General features: G+C 39.7%; 1 protein-coding gene across 3 annotated transcripts; it reads right to left on the bottom strand.

The window, feature by feature from the left end:
* Positions 1–6,022: 6,022 nt before the first annotated feature.
* Positions 6,023–22,259, bottom strand: LOC105936563 (transmembrane protein 160). Of its 3 annotated transcripts, XM_021324007.2 has the most exons (6): positions 22,107–22,259; positions 17,386–17,459; positions 14,905–15,156; positions 14,748–14,772; positions 9,120–9,212; positions 6,023–7,243 (listed from the first exon to the last, which is right to left on the bottom strand). In XM_021324007.2, exons 3-6 carry the CDS (start codon positions 15,133–15,135, stop codon positions 6,921–6,923), a joined length of 672 nt encoding a protein of 223 aa, XP_021179682.2. In that variant the 5' UTR covers positions 15,136–15,156; positions 17,386–17,459; positions 22,107–22,259; the 3' UTR covers positions 6,023–6,920. The 3 variants fall into 3 exon arrangements, with proteins under 3 accessions (XP_021179682.2, XP_021179683.2, XP_012732925.2); XM_021324008.2 differs by lacking the exon at positions 17,386–17,459; XM_012877471.3 differs by lacking the exons at positions 17,386–17,459; positions 22,107–22,259 and having other exon boundaries at positions 14,905–15,364.
* Positions 22,260–22,716: the final 457 nt, after the last annotated feature.

The raw sequence follows: 22,716 nt of genomic DNA, 5'->3' as shown, positions 1-22,716 counted from the left end.
CATTCAGCCCATTCCACTCAACACCTGATCTCTCTGATCACCCAGAAATAAAGTTCATCTAAAAAGTATTCTTATTTTCACTTATATCGGATCATATTCGTCTTTTATCAAAATCCATTTTTGCTTAGAGGTAACAAAGGATTATAAGAATCTAAATGTACAAAGATGTCAGTCAAGGATACCCTACAAATGCCTGTGGGTTTTTCTAACATACCTGAAATATATTTGGACTTATGGATGTTTGATCTCCATCTTAACTATCTGAGGAATTCAATAATTGCTCAAAGTGCTCTGTCCGTGAGAGGATCTGCAGTTTGGAACTCACCTCCAGTTGATTTAAAGTGTGTAACCACTTTTAGTATGTTCAAAAAACAAAACTGTAACCATTTTTGATGTTTTTATGTTTCACTGTTTGTTTGTAGATGTTGTCAACATTATGTTGTGCTATTTTAAATGATTATCACTTCAATTTTTAGAGGTACTTTTTAAAGCCCATCTAGGGACAAGTGCTGCGAATTAGCTGTTGCTATTGCACTGTGACGCAAACATGGGACTACTATTTTGTTCAGTTTGTCTATGTCGATGTGTCTGTCCCTACCAAATAAACTTAAATAAATAATGTAAACAATAAAAACTGAAGCACACACCTTTGACATTTTTCTGCAAAACATAATGAAAGAAATGCAATTTTGGTGAGGAAGAAGTCTGGAAAAACCAACATTTATTTTTGCTTAAAATTGCTAAAGGCACACAATCGCAGCACATGATCAGGTCTTCGCCACTCAGGATTTTGAAGGAGGTTTGACCATGATTAAACATCAGACTTTGAGGTTGGTGTGCTTTTCAATGTTAAACCTTCACACTTTCAGAACGTATATTGTAGCAGCTTACAATTCTCATAAAGGATTTAAAGAATATTTAAAATGAATTGTTTCACTGTTTGAAATATAGTGCCAAGTGGGGGACATTCAAAACAAGCGCCAACATGCCCGTGTCTGCCCGTCCAAGCAAATTTAGCCTGAAAGTAGAGTCCAAGCTGCTTAAGAAAGTGTCATAAAATCTCAAAATGTGATCTCAAGAATTACAGCAGGATCTGGCTGTGATTAATGTAAAAGTGAAAGAAGCAGCAGAAGTTTAATTTACAGTGGAGCACTGCAGAGTGAAATATTTGCCCTCAAAGAAAAACATGAAGGTCTGACTAAAGTACCGTAGAGAATATAGACAAAAGACTACAATTTTTGTTATGTGGACAGATAAGTCTAGAAATATTTAGACATAACAACAGAGGACATATTTGGCATATACACTGCAAAAAGGAAACTAAAAGTGAGTAAAATATTATTTATATTAGTGTATTTTTATTTTATTTGAGCAGGTAAATGAGACTATTTGCCGATGGAATAATATTATTGCACTTCAAATAAGAACAGTTCATCTCCATCGTCTTATTTCAAGTGCAGGATATCTAATGATCTATTTTTAGGGGTAAAAACACTCATTCCATTGGCAAATAGTCTTATTTACCTGCTCAAATCAAGGAAAAACATACAAATTTCAATACAATTTTACTTACTTTTAGTTGCTTTTTGCGGTGTACCAAATACACCATTCAGGAAAAGAACCTTATACCAACTGGAAAGCTGGAAGTGTCATGGTTTGGGGATACGTTGCTGCAGCAAAACTTCCCCATGAATTCTACCAAAGATCACAGGTTGCTTGAAAATGTGAGACCATCTGTAGAAAATTAAAGCCGGAGCAGAACTGGGCTTTTCATGCAAGATACCCCTCAAATATCTCATATGTAAAAGTCAAGAGAGGGGCAAATTGTCTCATTGGCGTTAATTCAACCAAATAAGTCAAGGCTACCTGTTGGAGTGTAAAATTTCCTTAAAATACATATTTTTATTGATATCTTTTATTTATAGAGTAAAACAGTGTTAATTGATGGTAACCTTTAATTTAATCACTTTCTTTTCAATAGGGGGCTAAGCAAAACCAAAAATTTAAGTATGAACTTAATTTTATATATATATACACACACACACACACACACCTCTATAAAATATAATACAATACTTACTTTAATACTTTAATATAATATATAATACTTTACATAGTGGTGAATGTGCTGACAGCAAAAAAAAATATCACACAAAAATTATCACATTTATTAAGCCATGGAGGTTTGTATTTGGAGCCACTCAAAATTAAAGTGGAAAAACACACTACAGGCGGATCCAACTTTGATGTAATGTCCTTAAAACAAATCAAAACTATGCTCAGCAGTGTGTGTGGCCTCCACGTGCCTGTATGACTTCCCTACAATGCCTGGACATGCTCCTGATGAGGTGGCAGATGGTCTCCTGAGGGATCTCCTCCTAGACCTGTACTAATGCATGGAGCGAGACATGATGTCCCAGATGTGCTCAAATGGATTCAGGTCTGGTGGAACGGGCGGGCCGGTCCATAACATCATTGCCTTCATCTTGCAGGAACTGATGACACACTCCAGCCACATGAGGCCTAGCATTGTCTTACATTAGGAGGAATCCAGGGCCAACCGTACCAGCATATGGTCTCACAGTGGGTCCAAGGATCTCATCTCTGTACCTAATGCCATCAGACTATCTCTGACGAGCACATGGAGGGCTGTGCAGCCCCCAAAGAAACGCCACCCCACCCCATTACTGACACACTGCCAAACCAGTCATGCTGGAGGATGTTGCAGGCAGCAGAACGTTCTACACGCCGTCTCAAGGCTCTGCGACGTCTGTCACATGTGCTCAGTGTGAACCTGCTTTCAGGTCCTGTTAGGGTTAGGGCAGCACCAGTGGTGAATTTGCCAATCTTGGTGTTTTCTGCCAAATCCAAACATCCTGCACGGTGTTGGGCTGTGAGCATAACCCCCACCTGTGGACGTCGGGCCCTCATACCACCCTCATGGAGTCTGTTTCTGATCGTTTGAGCAGACACATGCACATTAGTGGCCTGCTGGAGGTCATTTTCAAGGACTCTGGCAGTGCTCCTCCTTGTACAAAGGTAGAGGTAGCGGTCCTGCTGCAGGGTTGTTGCCCTCCTACGCCCTCCTCCACATCTCCAGATGTACTGGCCTGCCTCCTGGTAGCGTCTCCATGCTCTGGACATGACGCTGACAGACACAGCAAACCTTCTTGCCACAGCTCACATTGATGTGCCATCCTGGATGAGCTGCACTACCTGAGCCACTGGTGTGGGTTGTGGACTCCGTATCATGTTACCACTGGAGTGAAAGCCAGAAAACAGAGGAACTGAGAAGTGGTCTGTGGGACCACCTGCAGAACCACTCCTTTATTGGGGCGTCTTGCTAATTGCCTCTAGTTTCCACCTGTTGTCTATTCCATTTGAACAACAGCAGGTGAAATCGATTGTCAATCAGTCTTGCTTCTTAAGAGGACAGTTGGATTTCACAGAAGTGGGATTGACTTGGAGTTACTTTTATTTTATATATATATATATATATATATATATATATATATATATATATATATATATATATATATATATATAGGGGAGCAGGTACCAATCCCCAGCAGTCACAGGGTACGTCCTGGACCAGCCACCAGTCCACCACAAAGCAGTATAGTGAACAAACAACCCAACCACGTACGCATAGACCTAATGGCAACTTGGAGAGACCAATTAACCTAACCGTCATGTTTTTGGACTGCCCAGGGGCACCACATTGTCTTAATACGGGCCTGATGCACAGAGAGAACATGCAAACACCATGAAGAAAGACCCCAGGCCTGGATTTGAACCCAGGACCTTCCAGAATGTGATCAGTGAGTGCTAAGAGGAACACAGCAACACTGAAGAGGCTAGAGGAATCCCCAACAATTACTGGTAGTGTTGTAATTGTGATACAAATCTCCTGTTGCATGTTTTCCTCTATGGAAACTTTCTTATGCAAAGAAGTAATAAAAGAAGCAATAAAAAAAGTAATACGTACATCTAACTCTTTTAAAACATTGAAAGAGAATGCATTGTAGTCTTGTAAACCAAACTTTAACTTTAACCAGTTATTATGGTGGTGGCAGCATCATGCTTTGGACTGTTAAGAGGGACTTGAGTTTAAGCATTCTTCCAAAAACAACAAAACAATGGCTTGTTTAATGGACATTTTAAGTTTTGCAATGGCCCAGTCAAAGTCTAAAACAAAATCTCAGCATTTTAATAAGGGTGTATATCAAATTGTCATCCAATGTATTTGCCTTTGATTAGATTTTTGAAATTAGTTTACCATGTTAAGATGGTTAGGTTTTTAACCGCTTTGTTTTAGATTCACTGCGGACAACAAAAAGACCCAAGAAAAGTGATTAAAGAAAAACAAAAAGAGAAAAGCTGGAATTTCAGCAGCAATGTTCAACTGGCTGGGAGGCAGGGCTTTCAAACAGCCTTTAATACCTAGGGAAATACCTATTTTTAAGGATGAGAAAAGCAGTTACCTGAATAAACACAAAATGAAATGACTGAATGCTCAAGACTCTCAGGGAGGCTTAGAGGAGTCTGTTGGTGGAGTTAATGGCTGGATTAAGCTGGTGTTGGCGAGGAGGGTTATGTTAATGCATTCACTCTGCTTCCCTGCTGCAAAATGTGAGTGCAATGATCGAGAAGGTTAATTAAATAATTATATTCATTAAACATAAAGCAGTATAATTGTTTTAATAATAGACTAATCTGCTATTGGTTTTGTCTGCCATGTTTTTGGATTGCAAAAAAAATAATAATTAAAAGCAGGAGTAATGTCATGTTAAAACATTAAAAAATATATAACTAGAATTGAAATGTGCTGATATATACACATGACAAAATGACAAGTAGAACACAATAAATATTTGGTCAATTAGGGCTCTATTCTTTATCCAGACAGATCTATGACAAGGCATTTCAAATATGTTTCCATGAATTTGGCACAAAAAATCTGACTGTTTGAGAAATTGTGAAAATAATCCTTTTTGGCAAAGTTAAAATCTAAGCTGGCTAGACCTTTTTATCGTTTCTGCTTGTTTTTAGCCTCACTGGTTGACGTAACAGTAAAAAATTATATAGTAATTATTCTAATTTGAACCACAGTAGTTTTATAATCTAAAAAGGAGCAAATTTATTTCCACAACCAAGGCTTACTGAAGCTAATGCTAAGATAGCAGTATTCAACAAACATTTCCACTGGCAAATAGTTCAGATAATAGAAAAAAATAACTTTTTACAGCGACTGTACAACCTACATTACATGGATTACATTAGCTAATGTAGCTCAAAGCTGACAAAACAATAGATAAATCAGTTTATTTGCAAGAATAATCTGATTCTCCAAATGTTTTGGTTGTAAAATGTTTAACTTTTATTATAAGATATAGTAATGGAAATCATTTCTAAATTTAATTTGCAAGGGGTCGCCTCAAAACTGCACCTGGAGTACACAGCATGAATACTGTTATTCTGCTATAATCTAATTGTTTCTTCTCCAAGTTACATGGGAACATTTTGTTCTTCATTGCACATAAGCAGTAACACCGTAAACATTATTTTATAGTCTATAAAAGTTCCTCACAGAATTTTGGTGAATCGTAAGTTTTGTTTTGTTGGGCTTTTTTTTTTTAGGTTAGGTGGGAGAGAGGTGAAGAGGAGAGTTAAGTCTGTAGCGCCAATACATAATAGACGTGCTTGAAGGAGTGGAAGAGAGGGAGAGCAGTAAATACAAGAGAAGTAATAAAAGGTAGATGAGTTGATGCACCTGGGGTCCACCATCCAGAGCAGCCAGCAGTGGTCAAGAGAGTTGAATAAGTGAGTGCAGGCTGAGCAGATTAAATAGATACAAACATCGGGGGTTATATTTGACAAGATAGCTGCTATAGAGAAGGGTTTACAAGATGTGAGCCTCGTTATAATTTATGGTATCGATTCCCTAAGCAACCAAAAGAAGAATTGTATGACTTAAAAGTGAAGGCGAACCATTATCTGAAAACAAGCACTGATGCTGGGCCTCAGTATAGATATCCTCTGATTTTATTACTGTGCGCACTGTTGTGCACAGAAAGTAAACAATAGTAAACCCCCATTATCAGCATACAAATTCAGTATAATTAGAATCCTCCACTCTTTACAACCATGAAAACAGAACTTATGCAGATAACCTGAAAATGTGAAGTTCACTCTAAAGGGTTTTTGGATACAGTTTGGTATCTGTACACGAATATCAAACAATACAGAACAAAATACACAATCACAGAAAGAGCTGTGAAAAAGCTGTAGAGCTGTTTTCCGCACAGTTTAGAGCAACTATAGTGACGAAAAAAAACAAAAAAAAAACAAAGCTTAACAAAAGTGCAATTGCAGTTTTAAAACATAAAAACTGTAAAAGGAAAACTTAAGCCCTCAGTGTGTTTTGTTTGATTATTTTAAAGAGAAACACTCTGTTTTGAACTCCAACAGCATACGTTTTTTTTTTTTGAAGACTTGAAGTGATCAGTCACAATTGATCCTTGAACAGGTTGATAAGAAACAGCGTCCAAAGAACGGCTGGCTGAGAGGCGACTGACTGCATACAGTGGCACAAAACCTAAAAGATCAGCATGTCCAGATATGCATTAAAAAAAAAATTTTTTTTTTTTTAGATAAAGTGATGAGGATTTAGAAAAATGGCTGTTTATTCAGCAATATTTTCACAATTTTCAGCATCTTTAACTATTTTCCAAAAAAAAAAAAAAAGTTAAAAGTCTTTCTTCACCTGAATATTCTCTTATAATAGATAACAGGGTTGCATGTTTAAGCTCACGAACAGCCTGCACGTGAATGTGCGTCTTGTATATAGATACAAATAACAGAAACCCTGAATCAGAGCAACGACCGTGACACACACCCACAGCATCCGTGGAAGATCTCTACTTGTTTTGGCCCTTGCTGCCACTGTCCTCGCTGTCCTGAGAGCCTCTGTAACCTCGCTGCTCCCGCCTCTCGCGGCACTCCCGGCACTCCCCCTCGTCCTCCCTGCCCTCCTCCTCGTCCTCGTGGATGATCTCCACCTCCAGACGGCCGATGTACAGCGATACGGCGCAGAGCCAGAAGAGGGCGACGCTGGCCACCACGGTGCCCTGGAGCAGCAGCGCTGGCACGGACAGCAGCATCAGCCTCCGCAAGGCGAAGAGGCTGCCAACGTAGGAGGCGCCGCCAAACGACACGCACACGCCCCCCAGGATGAAGAAGGCTGCACACAAACGCAACGACACGCTGTTACTGCAGAGAATAAACCAGTTCATTCAGGCGGCAAAAGTTCGTTTTTAGAGTTTTTGAAACCTGTGTGAACCTGATGAGGAGCAAAAAAATGATTGAATGATCTGCACTTAATGCTGAATACGCCAGAGATTTACACCGAACATCTCCGGGCCTTCACTGCTTCACTCCTGATGATTTTAATCACAAATCCTTTAGAAATGATAAAAACTAAAAAAAACTCCAGCTGCTGTATCAAACACCCGATGCATCGTTCCGTCTGAAACTGATTGATTTTATGATGGAGAGAGAGAGGAGGTATTTTTACTCATTCATAACCCTTTTCAAAGGGAATTATTAATTTTTTTGTAAACAACGGCAGCCCAGCTGGATCGGTCTTAAAATCTACTGGTTTTGAACAATTTAGGACTACAGCGACCTTCAGTGTCTACAAATAAGGTTTGGAGACTGTTTAATACATTGATTTAAAAAAATGCAGGTAATAAGGAGAAGTGTTGCACCATGTATTTAGATCAAAATAGGACAAGAACAATAAATACAGCACTCTGCACAGTTATTGGCACACTTGGAACAGATGTGAGGGCTCCTACACAGCCATGAACAGTCAAAATCTTGATTTCAGTATTGAAAAGTATAAGGTTTGGATAAATAGGGAAAAAGTAATTGGAATAATGTTAGTTTCCCCAGCCTTTAATTCCCATTTTCATTGTGTTCCTTGTGTCTTTTCTTCATTCCTTCTTCTCTCCTATCTTACTTTCTTTCCTTGATTACTCTCTGCCTATTTTTCCTTCACCCTATCATCGCTCCTTCCGTCAATCTGCCCTTCCTTCCTGTATTCCTTGCTTCTACCTGTCATTTTTTCATGGTGTCATACCTCCTTTACTTCTTTAGTCCCTTTCATTTGTCCTTCATTTCTTTCCTGCACTCTTCCTTTCTTACCTTATTTATTCTCTTCTTCTTTTGTGTCTTTCCATTCTTCTTTAGGCTCTTCCTTGCGTTTCTTTTTTATACTTTGTGACTAGTTACCTTCCTTTCTTTCCTTCTTTTGTGCCCTTCTTTTTTCATCTTCTTCATGTTTTTCCTCTCTGTATTTATTTTCCTCCTATTGTCCTTTCTTTCTTTCCTCTTTAGTTTTTTTTACTGTGCCCATTATTTCCTTTTTTACCTCCTGTCCTTCCTCCCTTTCCCCTTCTTTTTTCTCAACTTTAATACTTAAACAATTAAAAGGCCTGATATATTGCTGTGAAATTCACTTTAAACACCCACTCAGCCTATAGGCCTTGTGATGCACCTTGTACACATGTCAAAGATCCTATAGGAAGCACTTAGCTGCTATCTAGGGGTCACAGTTCTGCCTAATTTAAGTAACTTGCATTATAATAATACCCAAATTGAATCTATTGTACGTGCAACATTCAAATTAACAGTCTCTATTTAATTTAGAGTGCCGGTCGCTCAAAACGCCTCGTCAGGTTTGTAGTAAGAGCGCATTTTGTGTCTCCTGCTCTGTAGTACAGCTGGCATTGGGGTCTACAGACATCCTTTGGCGTTTCCTGTCCGCCTGACTTCTAGCCAAACCCCCCGTAAGCAACGCTTTAGCTTTGCCTTATTGACTAAAGATGGTTTCAAAGGCTCTTTCTTCTGATGTCCTCCCATTATGGGAGTTTTGTACTTCTAGCACCAGCTCAGTTTTGACCGTCAGCCATTGTTGTTCAGCTGAGCCTCAGCAGGGAGGGGAGGGTCTTAATTTCTGTGCGTTTGCAGCGCTGCAGCGTGAACCTCATATGAATAAAATCGGTCAGTAAATTGCCAGGAGGCCCCCTGTGATTTAAGCTAGTGTGAACTCGTACCGTAACCTGCTTCGCGTCCCACTTCACTCTGGACAAATGCAATGACTCCAATCCCAGTCGCCAGCAAGCCATTCCTGAACCACGACAGGAACCCTGTAAAAACGTAAAAAAGATGTTACAAAGTGACAATTTATCAGCTAGAATAAATCACACCGTCTGCTGTTTTAACATACTATGGTCCAAGAACAGTAGGTCTGGCCGTTCTCAGACAACAGTGTAATGGTAATAATCCAATTCCATATTTTCTATTTAGTGGAACGCTAAAGTGGGAGTGCCTGCGAAAAGTATGGGGGGTATAAGGAGTGTAATTGTTCTTAATATTTTTTAGTGAGGTGAATCAGCTCTGCTTTAATATTTGTATCAATGAATTATGCTACAGTGAAACTAGGGCCCTATTAAATCCATTTTACTGTTTCTGTTTTTCAGTCCTAGTATTTCCACCTAAATTATTGTTTTTAGTTTTTAGATCATAAAAAATGCAATTGGGGGGGAAACTGAAAAAGGTAAATGGATTTATAGGACCCTTTCAAACCAAACTGTTTGACATCTCAAGTTTAGATGTGGTCATTCAAAGAAATAGGATATAAATTCAATAGAAATCAATTGAAGAGGTAATTTATTCTTTACAAAATTTTGATGAAAACTCAGAAAACAGAATCAAGTCTGGAAACTCTAAAAAATATTGAGCTTCTTTGTTTCCAAATCTGGATAACTTGGAGATCAACTTCCTCCCTTTCCCTGCCTTTTTAAGACTGTGTAGGAACCCTACACATATTATCAATGCCGAAGGAAGCCTGTTCCACATCAAAATAAACTAAAGTGAATTTCTGACTGAATGAACCATGAGATTGAACTAGAGTGGAACCATATGCAGCTCAGCTATGTGACCAATTTAAGAGGTACAGATAACAGAGGAAAGATTTGGCTCTTACTGATCCTTGCACAAAAACAGATGGAAAGTGACACGAGAGGCAAGGAGAAGTAAAAACAGAGCGATTTAAAAAAAAAAAAATTCTGTAAAGAACAACAGTGGATGCTGCTGATGTTTGTGAGGATTACTGAAATTATATACATTTCCAGGGGTGATGTCCTCCTGAGCATCATTATCCCTGCAAAGCCAGACCAAACAATCAATGAGATTATTGGCGTTTCTTTAACAAACAGCCTTGACAGACTTACATTTGCACACAATAATGTTTTTTTTTTTAATTTCTTGACTATTTTTCTTAACTAAAAAGACAAAAAAATATATAATCAAAGTTACAATTAACATAAAGTTTATCATGTTTAAACTTTTCTTGAGAAGAGATTACCGTATTTTTCGGACTACAACTCACACATTTTTTCATAATTTGGCCGATCCTGCGATTTATAGTCAGCCGCGACTTATATATCAATATTAAATGTTAAATCATACTGACCAACATGATCCAAGTAGTAAACATGACTGTCTATAGCGGCAAGAGGGTGCTCTAGACTTGTGAAAACTATATGCTCCTGTACCACTCAAAAATAGGGTGTTTTCACTGACGTCACTGGCCAACTTCCGGTCCGCCATATTGGGTGGCACACTTCCTTATCTCTAGTTGTCTTACACGTATTATCGTATCGCGAATGGATAACTACGCCAGCACGCTAGAGCGACCAGATAAGGACGTATATCTGAGGAAATGTTCCGTGATCGACCATATGGACCCGTATGCCCTCCACGGTGCCTTGTTTAGCCGTAATCCAGATGCATTACCTGGTGTTCGGTGAAAACCCTCTGCACACTCTTGAGGAAATGAGAGCTTACAAGGGTCTAGAGGCTCACAACCAGTTCACATCTGGTTATGTACATCAAGGAAATCGCCATCATACGTGGACGGGTGAGTTTTAATAAGATGGTAAAAATGTAAACAATCCGACGCAAATGTGTCGCATGCTTCTGCGGTGGCTGGCGGCCGGCGGCAGGCGGTGCGCGAAGGCGCTTGGCTGCAAGGCCGATCGACGCCGCTTGCGGCTTTAATTATTTAAGCAGAACAATGACCAGTGAAAAATTAAGTTGTATTTACCATATTGGCGCCGGTAGGAGCTGCAGATCATAAAGCCAGCAAACAGTGGGAACACAGCAACTCATTCAAAGGTAAGCTGCGCTCAGACGGGCTCTGGCACATGCTAGTTTAGTAGCTGCTAACCGTCAGTGCTAACAACCACTCGCGCATGTAATGTACTTTTAACTAGCTGCTATGTGTTTCAAACGTTTAGAACACACTCTCATTGACATCGGGATACTGTGGAAAGTTATGTTCGGTCGACTTAAAGCCGCGATCCAAGCGAGCCGACGATCTCTTTGTTATCTCTGTAACTCGTTCAAAGGTAAGCTGCGCTCAGACGGGTTAGCACATGCTAACTGTTAGCGCTAACAACCACTCGCGAATGTAATGTACTTTTAACTAGCTGCTATGTGTTTCAAACGTTTAGAACACACTCTCATTGACATCGGGATACTGTGGAAAGTTATGTTCGGTCGACTTACAGCCGCGATCCAAGCGAGCCGACTCTTTGTTATCGCTAACAGTTGTTCTCCGTGGTTGCGCCTCCAGGCAGGAAAGCGGTGGAAAATTAATCTGTTTCTATGTTTTTCCCATGGCGATCATGTGTTGCGCTGTTACAGCCCACAATACAGCAACGGTTTACCATGGTTGAAATCAAGTTAAGGTGAAATTAATCAAATTAAAACACGGCTGAGAGAGGGAGTACAGTATGCGGTAGTAATAGGCAGTAGAGGCGGCGGAGGCAGTCAACATGACAGCCGCGGAAAGTAATAAGTCATAACGCCCAAGCCCTATTATTAATATATTCTTCTTATATGTTTTAAATACTTAACAGTTAATTACCTGTGACAAAGTGAGCACCACAGACTCTGGCGTATTAACACCGTCCAAATCGGACCTGGATATCCGTGTCAGCCATAGGTGACGGCGTTGTTCAGACAGCTGTTTTGTTTTTTCACACTGATTCACTATTACGGCTGGTAGGCGATAGAAAGAGCGTTGATCTCCACCTCCACGGGCCGTGCAACCAACCATTAAACACGTTTTCCCCATTGTTCACTTCCAATACTGCCTAAGGCGTCATACAATGCAGGTCAACGGTGCGAAACGACTGCCACCCAATATGGCGGACGCGCTGAGTAGTCACGTGAGCGTGACGTCAGCTGAAAACCCTCTATTAATTGAAACATTAACTTATAGACAACAAATAAACACATATTTGTATGTTGTTTCACGCTTTCTGTCTGCATTCAGGCAGCGGAGCGTTGTGTGGTGGAGCTCGAAGCTCCCAGACTGAGACAGAACCCTGTTATTGGGCTGCCAGTGAAGCGATTAGCAGCTAGTGCTAGTTTGCAGCTCTGTTGGCCGGGCGGCTAATGCACGCGAGTTTTATGTTGCTCTCAAACATCCATGTCGTACTTTTAGCTTAGCAGGTAGCACCGCTATGCACTGACAAGAACTTTCTGGGTAGAAATTTACATCCCAGGTATGTTTCATATTTTCAGCCGATTGTAGCTGTGTAATTTAATAAATTGCCTTACCAGATTAAATGTCAGTTTTTTGTCATGAATTATGTGACATAAATTACTAAAGAAATGCGATTTATAGTCTGGTGCAGCTTATACATGTTATTTTCCTCTTTATGACGCATTTTTTGACTGATGCAACTTATATTCCGGAGCGACTTATAGTCCGAAAAATATGGTAGTTAAAGATAACTACGCATATTCTATGCTTTAACCAATCACGGTACTAAAAGACGGCTTGAATGTTTTAGACATCCTTACCGGATCAGACACCATGAGCAGTTCCAATCAGATGTTGACATTCATTCATCATAAGCGGGATAATCATGCTAACATGAGCTTTTAATGACACATTTGAACCTTCTTTTAACATGATGAAATGATTAAACGACACACAACTGCAATACCTTTTTAAAACAAGACTCGCGCGCACAAGTTTGAATTCGTTGTGAAACATTAAACTTTAAAAATTACAAATAAAGACAAAAATAAACACATAAACTCCCACCGATACTGGATCAAAGGCCCTTCAGAAGTTGCAAAGAAATCCCACCCGTTTTGTAGCCATCAACAAGATCCTAGTGCGATTCTTGCTGAATATCTGAACTCCACCATCGTCCGTTAAAGGTGGTTAGGCCTGCTGTTAAACACACTCCATAACAACTCAACAGGAGTTGGTATGGAGTGTGGCTTTAGGGAGGCCATTCAGAAAACCTTCAAACAATGGTCTTGTTTTGGATAGCTGTCGTGTTACAACACTCAACTGTGTCCCAGTTTTAAACATCTGAGCTAAACTACTGACCTCAGCAGCAGCTATCGTGGCAGAAGCTGATCTTAAACTGAAAGATGCCGGGACCTCAGTGAAGCAGGTGTAACATCGCCCTGGATTGAGCGGGTGACCGAAATTTGCATTGGTTTACATGGGCGGGCCAAATGCCTTCAGAACAGGTTCATGATCAAGAGATGCAAAGACGGAGTTACTTGGACACAACAACGAGATGTGAGGGTGTGTCCCACCGTTTCATCACACCAACGAAGTAATGAGGACTACCTCCAAATGCTCCAACTTCACCTATAATCTACAGCCCGTCGGGTGAATCTTTGACCCAGATGGGTGTTCCAGCGGGGCGATGATCCCAAACGCAGATCAAAACTGGCTTTGGGATAACATACAGCCTCAATCACATTCAAACTTGTGGACCGTGTGTTCGGAAAACCAAACTGTTTGAATGACGGTTCTGTCAAGTACAGTGGTCAAATATCCAGCCAGAACTGCAGCCAGATCTCACTCACAAGCTACAAAACTCCTACATTTGTCTGCAACTTGCCAAGGAGCTTCTGTAAGACTATTACTGTGTTTGCATGCATAAATAATCTGGACACTGTCTCTCTCCCCCGTTCAGGACTTACAAGCTTCTGCGTTACATTGACGCACAGTCTGCTGAGTGTATACAGCTTCCATGTATATATCTTTTTACTTCTTATTTTACTGTATTCTTATTTTTTTTTAAGTCAAATTCCTTGTAAGTGCAAACCTACTTGGCGATTAAACTTGATTCTGATTCTTCTAATTCTGATTCATTGGAACCTGCACGCACAATTTTAACCATGTGTGGATTAGAGAAAATCCCCATTAATTTCAAACCAGTGCACTAAATTTTTCTTTAAATTCATCCAATAAGCTAAAATATTGTGTTAAATATAAATAATTAAAAAAAAGGTTAAATTAAGACATCCGTGTCCATGATGAGCGTGAGTACGTTTCTGATCGGAAACGTGAATAATACTGCACAGATATATCTGTTTAAGCTGGTCTTGGTGTAGAGTGAAGCATTCAACAGAGAGCCTCAGAAGTGTTCATTAAGGTCCAAGGATTGCACTGGAGAGGCACGGTTGCCTTGCAGCAAGAAGGTCCTGGGTTTAAATCCCAGCCTCGGGTCTTTCTGCGTGGTGTTTGCATGTTCTCCCTGTGCTTGTGTGTGTTGTCTCCGGGTACTCTGTCAAATCCCCCGCAGTTCAAAAACATGGCTGGTGTTTAAATCCACACTGTGGTGCAGTGATATTACCTGTTTCATGTGACTTTCTCAGCATCTGCAAAAAAAGAAGAGCAAAAGCACATGTTATACATCCAGCAACAGAACAGTTTCTCTTTTCTTGCATCAGATTGGGAACGAAAGCAAAAGTAAAGACAAGATAAAGATTAAAAAAATAAAAACACCTTACCAAAGCGTCCGCCTTGTCGAGCTCTGTGAGCTGGTACTGGTGCAGAGGCTGCTCCGGAGCCCGCTGGTTCTTCCCCCACGGCCCCTTGTCCCCGACCCGCTGCCGCCCGGAGCCGTGGAGCCTCCTCAGCGGGGCTCCGCCGCAGGCGGCTCGGCCCAGCTTCGCTGCCCGGGCGAAGAAGCTGACTGCTTGCGGAAGCTGTCTCCTCATGTAGAGACTCAGGAAAGCCATCACATTACCAGAACCGGCTGGCTAAAAAAAAAAACAAACAAACATACAAACTGGAAGGAAAAGCACAACACGACCCCGGCATGCACTTTCACCTGTCACGTGGACGCACTCAACCCGGAACAGGCTCCGTTAGCGGTGGAGAAGGATCACCACAGCGCCATCGGCTGGCAAAGTGCTGATAAAGTAAAAATCCTAATATGGAAGGACGAATTTGAGTACTTTTTTTGACCAAATTCAGATTAATTTCACATTCATATTTTTAATTTCGTTTAATCTGAATTAAAGGTCATCGTCTTGATCTCAAAATAGTTTGAAATTGTCTGGACAAGTTGCAATTGCACAGTTAGTCCACATGATGGCACTAAAGTATAGGATTTGTGATCGCCATGATCTGGACCAGGCGTCAACAACATAGACACAATATATATTATACAATGTCTATGGTCAGCAACGTTTTTTATTTTACACCTAAAAAAAGTTTAGAGTGACAAAAGCAACATGACAAAAATAGTTTTTGTAGTTTTTATAATACCTAGTATGTGCCAATTATTTAGTTTTTTTAGTTAAAGAACAACTTGCTTTTTCTTTTAAATATAGTGCCATTTCTTGAATTTCTATAGAAAACAACGGCCAAACAATCCCACGTAGTTTACAATCTATTGGAGGAAAAGAATATTAGTAACGTAACCTGCATTTTGGCCAAACGTTATCAAGAGCCACAGTGGAGAGCCTAAAGAGACGCATATGGCTCCGGAGCTGCGGGTTGCAGACCCCTGTTCTAGTTAATGAATCAAAAACAGTAAATCTTTATCTATTCCAATATTGTCATTCCCCATGACCTGGATATTAACACTACTGTAAGCGGTGCTTGACCTCACACACAGAATGCAAAACTCACAGCTTCAAAATTTACATTTCAACTCTTTGTTAAAGAACCAATAACAAACAAACTCAAAATAAAAAAAACAGAACTTTCTTTTACTTCACATTATTTCCATTCACATTTAATTCAAGAGTTCCACTCAGTAGAAAATATTCATGGTTTGATAGTAATGTCAATGGTCATAATTTAATGCTAGTTTAATAATGTCTCCCTGCTTGTGTCTGTGCTCGAATTCCAATTAAAAAAACCATGCCACTGGGACCTAATTAATAAACAATTCACAATTTGTAACCTCCTTCCCGACGCTACCCTGAGATAGCATTGAGCATGACTCCCAGACCAAATGAGTATCTCAGAGAAATAACCTTGCCATTCCAATTTATTTACTTTATTTATTTAATAAATAATGTGGGCAAGAATTGTTGCCCTCATGAAAATTCTACAAATTCCTTTTGTATAACTTGATTGCCTATACCTTCAGTAAGTTGCAGCACATAAAGTGATACACTAGAGTCCAGTATGGTGACTTATTTGCAAGTATATTCTTTACACGTTTACATTAGTTGGGAAAAAAAATAATGGCTGTACACTGGGTAAAATGGTTCCTGTGTTTAACTTAGGTGAAATTTGCCCTTTGCTACTATATTTTTAAGCTAACCATGATTAAAAACATGATTTTAATTTTATTCAGTAGCAAATATACTATAGAGGTTGAACAAAACATGTGTCATTAGTTTATTTCTCCTCTATTCCTGCAGTTAATCTTTTAGTAAGTGGGTTAAAAACCGAATCCATTAAAGGTGACTTAAAAATTAGTTTAATTAACCAGAGTAACACTTATTGCCAGAGATAACATCCGCTGTTAATTTACTCTCACCTATTATGCATTGATCCTCTAAATGCCTGCTACAAATTTAAGGATCTTTAATCAGGAGACACTCATGTAAGACTTTCAGGAAATAAAAAATTTAATTAAAAAAAAATAGAAACTCGAATTAGATCATAAAGAGGTAGAAGAAGCTTTACTGAGAAGGGAGACGTATAGAATGCAAACCAATTCCTACTATAACTTTCCACTTTCACCACTAATCCCCAAAAGCACCTCAGAAATTCAGGTTTTGTTTCCTTATGTGGCTTCGGCAGAGTTTATACCAAGAAAGGAAAAGAAATCCAAAAATAACAGAAACAGATATACATAAACATTGTCTCTCCATACTCTGTGAAAATGGGCCTCGGTGTGTGTGTGTGTGTGTGTGTGTGTGTGTGTGTGTGTGTGTGTGTGTGTGTGTGTGTGTGTGTGTGTGTGTGTGTGTGTGTGTGTGTGTGTGTGTGTTTGCGGAAGGATCAGTGCTCCTACATACACTCACCGAGGATGAGCGAGCAGCCTCTTCCGGACCGTCTTTTGTCTTTTCAGGCCCACCGGGACCCAGAAATACGGCGCCTATCATCACAGCAGATTGTTTTAGCGTGAGGAGCACAGTGAGCCACACAGATGGGAGTTTGTATTCTGTGTTCCTGCATGTTTGCGATAGCGTGTGTGCTGTACGTTATTTAAAGACAGCCAAATCTTTGATGTAGTATTGCAGCTGACCTGCTGTCCACTCTCACGCTACTGTTCCCGACACAATGGGAGACTAATACTGGTCTACGCCCAAACTTAGGGTGGAAAAAAACAGATTTGCACAGGGCAACACCTAGAGTGGTGTTCACTGGAACTGCTGGACATACAGTTGAAACCAGACATTTACACGTTTCCTGTTTTAGGTCAGTTAGGATCACCAAAATCAGTTTGATCACGTCTTCTGGGATTTCCCAAATTGTTGAAAGGCATAGCAATCTTGCTGTGTGTAAATGTCTGAATTAAGCAATAAAAAATTGCGATTCAATAATCCAAACTGACCTAAAACAAGACATGTTTGGTCCTAATTAATGTCAGACAGTGAGGGGAAATAAACTTATGTTTTTTTTAAATTATGTAAATGTCTGGTTTCAACTTTAGTTGGGTGAATACCAGGTATTGAAAGAAATTTCAACAGACCCTTGAACATGGCCGTGTTGGTGTACAGTCTATTCACAATCAGTCCTGACACATGTGGCTCCAGAGTGGCAGTTTATAGACCCTTGCATGGTTGAAAATGTGGATGGATGGATGGATGGATGGATGGATGGATGGATGGATCGATCCTTCGATCGATCTGAAGCACAGATTTCATCCATCATGTCAGATCGTTAAAATCACACAGGATGAAAGAGTAGATGCAAAGCATCTCAGGGCAAAAAGTGAAGTTGTGTTTTAGAAAGAAGACTAAAGGCTCTCTTCAATTGATTTGTATCATGGCATACGGTGTAGAAAAAAAACATTTCCCATATGGATTTCTACTGGTTTTTGTATCGCTTAAATGTTTAAAATCATCCAAAAAAATGTTTTTAATCAGACAAAGATAACTCACATAAGTACAAAATGCAGTTTTGAAATGACAATTCCATTTAATAATAGAAATAGGTTTTCCAAACCATCCTTAACCTTGCTGCAAGATGAATTCTCGCAGTATTTGTACGTTCACAAACACACGAGAATCCATCTTTTACTGCTGTCACCTTAATTGTTTGGGCCTGAACCAATTTTTGTTTGGGCCAATCATGTTGCAGTATTATTGTTTTAAAGGGGCCATTACAACAAAATAAATTTTTCTGAGGTTTTGGGGGTATAATATGATCAGTTGTGCACTGATGAGGCCATGTGAATGTCAAAAGTGAACACCAAAGGACCAGCTCAGGGTTGTCAGCTTCATCTCTTTCCTCAGTTTAATTCTCTACGTATGTTATTTTCTGCATAATTCATATTTTCCAATCTGAGCACACCATCAAGCAAACAGCCTCCCCCCTCCTCTCCCCTTCCCTCCTCTCCCCAACAGATATATCTGGCTGTGAGTTGTGCTAGCATAAGCACACAGAGAGCGGCAGCCCCATATCAGCCTCCCTGTATCGGTTTGAACAGGAGCTAGATGCCACTGAAGCTTGGATATACAATATTCAATGTCAAACTAACTTCACAGCGGTTACTAAAAAGGAGAGCTGATATTTGCAAGGGTGCTCAAAATTGAATGGGCAATTCCACTTACTCCCGAAAGACGTGAGAATTACTGAAGAATAGCTGAAGTTCATTTATGGCGACTTTACTGGACAGTGTTTCCTAAACGTGGGGGAATTCAATTTGGAGTTTTCGAACAAACGGATTTTGAAAAAAAAAAAAACGGCTGTACCAACACGCAGGGTGGAGACCACAACGCTGTCATGACTCGTAAATTTATTTCATCTCGAAATTCTGTCAAATGTAAGGAAAGTGTCTTTTTAACTGAAAAATCCGACTGACTGACAAGCTAAACCTCTGCCGGCTGCATGATTTTCCTGTCGTGGCCCAGGTGAGCCAGCTCTTGACCATGGTGAGCCGAAGCCACACTTTCTCCAAAAAAGCAGATCAGGAAAAGAGGACGCAGGTAGCTGCTGCTATCACTTCTATTTGGTCAGAATTCAATCCAATGAATTCTTCTTTGAATGAAGAACAGCAAGAAGTGTCTTGACCAGCATAACTGGTTGTTTGTGATTTGATACCATGATTGGCTAAAACCAACCTTCGGTAGGCGGGCACTAGGTGTTGCTTTTCCCAATCACTTCGGAAAGTTCTGCTGAACATCCCTACTTTCCCCCAGTGCTTTTCAAATGGTGGAGCAGGGGCATGAAGGCTTTACAGCGGGGCACAAGGCCTTCTAAATCCTTCGAAATGTGACAACAGCACCCCCTGCTGTTTGGTCTTTACCTGCAGTTGATAGTATAACTAGGAAGATGTCTGTAGATTATTATTAATAATAAATAATAATATTATTATCTCCTAATGCGACTGATGCTTGTCTTTGGTATTAATGTGTTGATGTTATTTTTGCCATATTTTCAGCTATGGCTCTGAATTGTATGGATGATAAGGTTCATTGCATGTTAAAAGTAACATGTTTCCTTTTTCCAGAGGGGGAACGAGCTGCTGTCAGCAAGCATTGACTCCAGGTATGAATCAGGCTAAAAACATTTTCACATTGTTGATAATATTATATAGTTAAAAAAAGTGTGTATTTTAGTTGTTAGAAACCATAGTCATATAATGTATTAAACTGTTATAGATTTTAAACAGGATTCTGGGTAGTCTTTAGAGCGACGGCATTAAAACGCATTAAAACAGAAAACGATAAAAGTTTAATTTTTGGCTCATTTTGTTGGGATGGTGGTGCCTGAAAATGATTTATTCTTCAAAGGGGGGCCACAACAGATGTCATTTGAGAACCACTGGGTTAAACCGTCCTGCCAATAGTTGTGAAAACCTGTGCAATAGTTAGGATCGGGTCTCTCACATCACTATGGAAGAGTTTTAGCCCGGTGGTCTTTGTAGAACGGTTTTAATTAAGTTACATTGGATGTTTTTCTTTTTCAGCATAAACAACTAATTTAAGGTCATGTCACAGCATCCTGGACTTTGACATGGTATCTCCAAAAGTTTATTGTGTCTTTTTTGAGCCATGCAGTAGTGAGCTTTTGCTTGTGCTTCAGCTCATCGTTCTGCTGCACATGTCACGTTTCACTACATGCATGCTCAGTATGAGGGATTCCTGCAAAGTCAATGGCACAATGCAGGAATTCATTTCAGAGTAACTTTGACAACTTTCATCATAACGGCCCATTACGCTGAAGTGCGCTGGCAAGAAGGTCTTGAATAAACCCCCGCCTGTGAGACTACCACCATTATGTTTAACTTTAGATATTGTGCTATTTCCCTGATATCCTATTGGTTCTGCCCCAGTTTTGTGGGGACGAACAACTTGAACTTTTTTGCAAGATGTATGTCCGGCCAGAGAATGTTTTCCCCAAATTTTCCGGATCATCCAGACATCTTTTTTTTTTTTTAAGCAAAATGGAGACGGGCTTTGTGGGTTCTTTTTCATTTTTTTTGTCCTGCAACCCTTTCATGGACGGCATGTTGCTCAGTCTCTTATTATTCTTGAATCATGAACACTGAGCCAAACAGAGGCGAGTGAGGCCTGCGGTGCTTCAGATGTTGTTCTGGCTTCTTCTGTGACCTCCTGGATGACCTCTTGAAGTAACTTCAGTAGCTTCACCACTGTTCTGTGTTTTCTCTGTTATGTTGATTTAGCCTCTAACTGTCAATCACAGTCTCCAAAATGGAAATGACATCGCTATTAAAAATAAATACAAAATAAAATTAATTAATATAAATACATACTCAAAGAAAAAAGGGGGAGTAGGAAACGATATGTTTGTATTTTTAGTGTCTGCACACAACCTTTTTATTCTATTTTTTTATATTTTATTTGTTTATTTATTTAATTTTTATTTTACATAAGGAGTCAGTATACTTATGGTGAGAATAATGAGAATATAACAAAGACCCACCAGTGCTTCCAAGTGATAACTTAAGTGTAATCAAAGCAGGACCAGTCTTCTTGCTTTGGATGCTCTACCTCTTGACCTTGCACAGGATAATCAGAATATTGTACTTTTTTTTGGCCGCAATTCCTTAACCCGCTGTTTTGTGTCCTGCACACCCTCATTCAGGTTTTCCACACACTCCACCAGGACAGAGGTGGGAAGAGTAGCCACAGTAAGATCAGCACCACATCAACATAAAATTAAAAAGTAGCCAACCAAGAAATTACTTGGAGTAAAAAAAAGTATTTGTTAGGAAGGCTAATCAAGTAACGAAAAACTAATCATAACATCTGATTTAATATCTATAATGGATGCAGTTTGACAGACAAAAATGCAAAGCACCAATTCTGAAATTTAAAAAAAGAAAAAAAATGCAAAAAATAACAATTAAAAAATAACAAATTGAGACAGGAGAAACACATTTCTGACTATGTTTTCAACATGACACTAATGAAATCAATACTTTACAGCAGTTACTGTACACACAGTGTGTTAGAACTTCCAATGACAATATCGACTGTTTACTGTAGGTTCACTTGACCTCCTAATGGCTCAAGTAAATGCAACTGAGTAAATGTAACAAGTTACTACCCACCTCTCCACCGGGTCCATATGTGTTTGCAGTAAGCGTCGTCCAGTCCAGTGTAATTTTCCTAAAGATGCTGTCTAATCAGTCTCTCTGATGTCAGGTTTTCCTTGCTTCCTTTCTAACTAAGCAAAGGACAAACTATCCATGACACCCGAGTGCTGTCATCTATTTTTAGGATGGGGGCCTTCTGAATTGACCTTCATCCTCAGCTCTGAGGATGAAGACTTTTCAGAATTGCCAGTTGCCACAAGTATAGTATAATAAATAAAAGTTGCAATGATTAGTGAAAATAAGTCATGCAACTGTGTCAACTGAATTTCCACATCTCAAAAACAATATTAGATATAATATACTTGTGCATGTAATATTAAAACTGTCCCAAGAACAAGGTGTGCCAACCTATTTAGGAAATCAGTGGAAAGAAATAGATACAAATAACCAAGTTCAGCTGTGGGCCTCCACCATGTGTTAACTCTTTGTTATCTCTGCTCAAGTGTTGTTGCATCAACAAAAAGGAGGAAGTGGAGGGAGAGACAGATAGGGAGAGGGACAGAGGAGGAGATGTGTATACGTGCAGCGCTGCACTAATCTGTGCTGCAAGGTCTGGGGGATTCCA

This window comes from Fundulus heteroclitus, chromosome 18, assembly GCF_011125445.2.
Source record: "Fundulus heteroclitus isolate FHET01 chromosome 18, MU-UCD_Fhet_4.1, whole genome shotgun sequence".
Lineage (NCBI taxonomy): Eukaryota > Metazoa > Chordata > Actinopteri > Cyprinodontiformes > Fundulidae > Fundulus > Fundulus heteroclitus.
The sequence above is the reverse complement of the archived record's forward strand: the minus strand, read 5'-3'. Positions and strand labels throughout refer to the sequence as shown.